A 6,000-nucleotide genomic window follows, 5' to 3' on the forward strand; every position below is an offset into this window, starting at 1 on the left:
GGAGTAGATCTGGCTGAACAGCCAGGCACAGGAAACAGCAAAACCTCCCACGCTGGGTGGCAGAGCACCATTTGATTGACTTCAGCGTAACTGTGGTGATAGGGAGCAGCTTCAACTGTTAAGGACTACGGTTATGACAGAGCATTTCTACTATATTGTACATTACACTGCCCTTCAAAAGCGAGTTGTTCAAACTGAAAATAAAACTTACATAAAACTTACGCTTGGCCAAAAAGTGTCGTCAAAAAACCTCTTAAACCTGAAGTAGCTTCTATGTAACACTGAACTGGAAGAGAATTAGCGATTTCATGATCATTTGAAACCTCATTTTGTTTCCCTTGGAAGTACAAATAAAATTATATTTCCTTCTAATTGAAATTCCCTCCAAAATCTTTCATGCAGTCAAATTTCTATAGATTCAATAATTAATACAACTGAACTATAGATTTGTTACAAGGTAACAAAACAAAGTGGAATATTGGAGCTTTAAGGAAATTAGGGGGTTTTTCAGTTTGTTTTGAAAAAAAAAAAAAAAAAAAAGAAATAGCTACCATCAAAAGATATTGCCATTAAAAAACCCCAAATCTCATTTGGTCTACAGTATTTTTAACTACATGCAACAAAAGAACTGCCTTTCCTGGCTAAATAAGTGTCAAGAAGGATATTATTAGAACAGCTTTAAAAATAAGACATCTTTGAGTTTAACAACTACAACAAAGTACAAATGGGAATAGCATTAGTGGCTTAAGTAACAACATAAATTAAGAAAAGACTCAGTACCAAACACTTTGTATCCAACCAGTTTGTAGTTATCCACAGAGACAAGAAACAAGCATCCTGAGACATCAAAACTTTACCGAAGAAGCTATTACTCTGTTAAGCAAGTTTTGTGTAATCAAACAAGCTACCACAGGACAGAGCTGTTAATCCTACCGCCTTTTGGGAAAAACATCGTAAGCAGAAATTTCTTTAATATCCCCAACTAAACTCAAGTATTTCAAAGTTGTGTTCTAATGTTCGATCTACCTTACCACAAATAAATCATAAAAAGCCTAAGGAAAGAAAAGACAAGAGGTTATCAAAGTCATTGTCTTTTCTACACCTGGATCAACTCTCCCCCATCACTCCTGACATATGTTTGCCTGTGGAGGTGACAGAATCTATTAATGGACGTTTTATAAGTAAGTTAAGAAAGTCTATTTTCATGCTTCACTATACCTAGCCATAAAGAAAAAAGTCTAATAGTAACATAAAACCATCTCCTCTGCTACCATTTAAACTCATTACTTCTGGCAGTAATCGCCACAAGCCTGCAGAACAAGTTATTTGCATTCTTCTTTGCATCAGATTTGACAATTTCCATTTCTTTTTTAAACAACGTCAGGTTTTTTCCCAGTCTTTCCTCAAAGCTCTGACCTTCTAAGACTTCAGATCATTGTTACTGTTCTTCTCTAGACTCTCCTCGGCTAGACCATGTATTTCTTGAAGCTGTGACCCGAAGTCAGACTTAGTATTCAGCTAAGGCCTTTCCTGTGCTATACAAAATGAAAGAATTACTTCACTTTTTTTTTGAGATATACTCCTGCAGAATGTTAGCTGGATATGAAGCATCTTGTAGCTATTTTAACTTGCCCTCACAACTAAATAGGATGTCATTCACAGACTGTAAAGTTAGCTCAATCACTAAACACAAATGCAATGAAACATAACTGAGATTCAACATAAAACGTATTCCCAAAACTACAAAAGCAATGAAGTAAAAAAATGCTTATATCGTTTCAACTTTCCAAATAAGTAGCACATTTAATTGTAAAATCTTCAGAGAAATAGAAACTTAAAGGGAAAGTTATTCTAATTGCCAGCACGATAGGTTCCCTAAATGTTACTGCAACAAACCACCCCAGTTTTTCTTGGTGTACCTACGTTACTTTATGAGAACCCACCACTTACTTCATATTATAAGGTTAGAGGCGCCTTTTCGTTCTATGCATTTTATTCTCCTTCTTACATCTGTTTTGTAAGATTAAGGTTTCTAAATATATAACTAATATTCATGCAGGATAAATTCCAGCATTGCTGCCTAGAAACCGATCGACCATCCAACAGCTCAGGCCCTCACTTCACAACCTTCAAAGTCATTTTCATCTTCCAAAGAGCAGTTCGGGGCACAAAGCTCCGAGTACAGAAAATCCCATTTGAATTATTTAATATTGGTGTAAATAATCTCTAGCAACAAGAACAGAGCCTTTCCTCCCAGCTGTCACACACTCCGTACTGTATCAACAACCCTGTAATACTCTGAAAACCTTCCATCCAAACAATCTCTCGTCCCGAGAATTCATCCTGGGGAAGAAGCCAACCTACGTGCATCCGGACGCCAGCACTCATCCTAGGCCTCCTAACACCCGCAACTGAACAGTGAGTGGCAGAGGACCGTTTCTGCTAAGTTGGCTTGTCCCTGCCCTTTTCAAATCCTTACGCCTCCAAGAAGTACCTATTTCCTAAATGTACCATATGAGTGCCTGTGCAGCTACTCTTACTAATCTTGAATTGTAAAACAGAAAAAAATGCTTTAGCAATTATTACACTCTTATGTAACGACTTCATTATTAGAAGAAGATTTTTAGCATCAGCAGTTAGGCTACGGAGGCAACTTCTGAAGAACTAAATTCAAATTCATTATTTGATTAAAAACTGGCCATGAGTTGAATGATATGGCTTAAACTTGTTTTTCAAAACCCCAACCCTTGAATTCGTAAGCGACGCTGATGTAGTTTTAAGCAACACAGAAGCACTCGGTTACGATCTCGATACAGAATACCTCCTTTACCAGAGGGCTCCAACTTAGAAGTTTGTGTAAGACTACTTCAAGGTCTGTCAGAGATTCTTGCTGTCCACCCCTCTTTTAAAACTAGAAACTGAGTACAGAACTGAAGGTTTTCCTTCTGGAAATTGGGACGGCAGTTCCCGAAAGATTATAGGGAACTAAAACCCTTCCAGGTATCTCCTCAAAATAAGTGAGGTTATGCTCCTTGATGGGCTTCCACAGCAAGGTTACTTTTAAAGCTTAGATTTACATTGTCTTGAAGGAAAGAAACAAACACTAGAACACGTACTTACATTAGAGCTGTGAGTCAGAAGCACTTCAGTATTTTTCTGACTTATGTCACTTGGATTTGCATTACACTTCAGGTTGGCTTGGTTTTGTATTAAGGATAGTTTCCATTTTAACTGTATCAGCAATTTGTTGGTCTTGAACTTTATTAAAAGTACAGGTCTAGATGAAGTAATAGGTGTATTTATACAGTAAACAAAATTTAATTACTTACAACTTGAGGAAGAACTAGCTAACTAAAGAACAAAACCACATCAGAAAATAAAAATTCTAGCACCAGCTCTGCCTTAGACCTGTATGTTTCAGTATTTCCAACGTATGAGAAGATTGCTTTTAAATAATACAAGAATACCCCCCCACACTTCCTAACCTTGAATATATGTACCCATACTTGTGACATACCAACCTCTCTGGTTGGCAGGCGTTCCAGATACCAGACTGCTGCTCTCTGTCCGCCGTTCTCATACAGAGATGTAAGATATTCAGGTGAGGGGGGGAAAGCTACACTATGTAATTTAGCATTTGGAGTCAGATCTAATGACTGACACAGGATAAAGTATTTTTGAAGTTGAAGTGACTTATGGCAGTTTCACAAACACCCCCCTTGGTATGACAACTGATCTTAAAAAAAAAATCTTGCCTCCTGCCACTGCTTTCCCCTCTCCTCTCTCTTGCACTGTAGTTTATTTACCCAACTCAGCTGTATTGATAGTACTGTTTCTAGGGCCACAATATAAACCAGTTATTGAAATAATTCCACAGAGATTTGTTTTTTATGGCAGAAATAACTGAGAAATTCAGTTCCATGCACAGCTGCACCAGCACAATCTGGGCAATAAAAGTCAGCAAGAAGCTTTTTAACCTCATTTTGCTGCTGAAAGAAAGCATTTGTTAAACCCCACTCTTTAGGTATTTAGGTTTCTCAACCAGTTGAGAGTTTCTCCTTACTCAGGAAAGTTAAGACCGGACTTGCATTACTCAAGGCATTTAATCACCCTGCTGGTTAGCTGTAAAATACATGTATACTGCTGAGTTTTGCCTTCCTTCAGCAAGTAAGCCAGTAGCTCCTTAAGATGAGGGAATCAATCTCACCTCTCACTAGCATCGATAGGGGCAGACTCCTTCCCTATTCCTCCTTTCTGGCCATCTACCCAGCATGAGCTCTAGTACTTATCAAACTTCTCAACTCATTAATTCCACTATAATCCACTATGCTAGTAATAAATAAAAAGGATAAAAAGATAGTCTTTTCCTGGTGAGTTGGGAGTCAAACTGGACCCCTCTGTGAGCTGATGATCGAAGCCAGCTCATTTTCCCTGCTGGAGGCTCTCCCCCCCAAGCAGCAAGGAGCCGTCACCTGGTGGGCTCAGCATCTCAGAGGGCCACAAGGCTCTGCTCACAGATGAGAGGTCCTGTACCGATTACACAGCCACCGCTCGGGAAAGCTGAGCTGAAACAATCTTCAGCAACTAACGGTCGGAACAAGAAGGCAGAGCTTCTGGCATCTGTATTTACCTCCAAAACAGACTTGATGCATGTTATTTGGCAACTCGCTCTGACTTTGATGCCCACAGTATTCGAATCTGCAGAATACCTTGTGTTGTTACAGCACATTTTATTCCACCTTCCGAAAACACTTCAGAAGCATTAGCAACTTACACTTTAACCCTAGCAAAACAGGTAGTACCGCTCGCTCTCCGTGGGATTGGGAAGTTAAGTAATATGCCCCAAAACACAGGAAGTATGTAAGAGAGACACAAACCAGAGGCCTGACACCCTCAATGCCTGCACAGTGCCCTGTCCGTTAACATTTCCTCAGACTCCTCGTGCAGAAACGGCGAGCCAGGCCAACATCCACAAAAGGAACCGTACCCAATCCTGGTTTTAAAACACATTTCGAGTGTTCCAAAACCACCGGGGGAAACCGATTACAAAACCTCCACACAAAAGCTTTGCCGGCCACAGCCGCCAGGTAACAGCAAGGGTGACAGCAGGGGCACGGAGGTGGGCTTGTCTGAAACCAGATCGTGACCGCCACCCCTCCCCAGCCGGAGCGCGGCGGGGCGGGGGAAGCCCCGGCCCCCGCGGGTCCGGGGGCGCCGCCTCCTCACGGCGGCACGGGCCGCCCCCGGGACTGAGCGGGCCCGGGCCCCGGGCGCTGCCCGCGGGCGCCGGGGGGTGCGCGGCGGGAGCGAGGCCGCGGCGAGGCGCGGAGCCTCCCCGCCCCGACACTGCATCGCCGCCGGCGGCTGGAGCGAGCGGCGCCCCCGCCGCCGGAGGGGGGTGGAGGCCGGGGCCTCCCCGGAGCGGGGATCCCCGCCGCCGCCGGCCCCGCGCCTCACCCCGCCTCGCGGGGCCCCGGCGAGCCCCGCGCCGCCGCCGCCGCCGCCGCCCTCCCGGCCGGGCCCGCCGACGGCCCCCGGGTACGGGCCGGCCGGAGGGGGCGGGGGCGCGATCGGCGGCGGGGGGCGGGTGGCCGCCGCGGCCGCCGTGTGGCCTCACCTCCTCCGGGATGGCCGGGTCGCCGCTGCCGCCGCTGCCGCCGCTGCCCCCCGCGTAGCAGGCGCCGAGCGCGGGCGGCGGCGGCTCGGGCTCCATGTCCCCGTTGAAGAGCGAGGCCCCCTCCGCGCTGCTGCCGCCGCTCAGCGCCGCCATCTTGGATCGAAGCGCTGGGGCGAGGGAGGGGGAGGGGGGAGCCGCGTCCCCGCCGCCGGGACGCCCCCAGCCGCGACCCGTAGTGGGAGGGGGGAGGGGGGCGAGCGCAGATCCCGGCCAGCTCCCAGCGGCCCGCGCCACCGGGACGTCACGCCCGGCCCGTGACGTCACCCAGAATCGCCGCCGCGGTCACTGCGCATGAGCCGTCTGACGTCACCGGGAAACACCCT

At 46.0% G+C, this 6,000-nt stretch overlaps 1 protein-coding gene across 2 annotated transcripts in view; it reads right to left on the minus strand.

Annotated features, from left to right (window-relative positions):
- The window catches only part of BRAF (B-Raf proto-oncogene, serine/threonine kinase), an 82,046-nt gene extending 76,273 nt beyond the window's left edge, over positions 1 to 5,773 (minus strand). For both annotated transcript variants that reach the window (XM_076340202.1, XM_076340193.1), the window contains exon 1: positions 5,618 to 5,773. In XM_076340202.1, the coding sequence (XP_076196317.1) occupies positions 5,618 to 5,770 (153 nt within the window). In that variant the 5' untranslated portion in view covers positions 5,771 to 5,773. The remainder of the gene's footprint in view (positions 1 to 5,617) is intronic.
- Between the last annotated feature and the right edge of the window lie 227 nt (positions 5,774 to 6,000).

The sequence above is a fragment of the Aptenodytes patagonicus genome, chromosome 1 (assembly GCF_965638725.1).
Source record: "Aptenodytes patagonicus chromosome 1, bAptPat1.pri.cur, whole genome shotgun sequence".
Classification (NCBI taxonomy): Eukaryota; Metazoa; Chordata; class Aves; order Sphenisciformes; family Spheniscidae; genus Aptenodytes; species Aptenodytes patagonicus.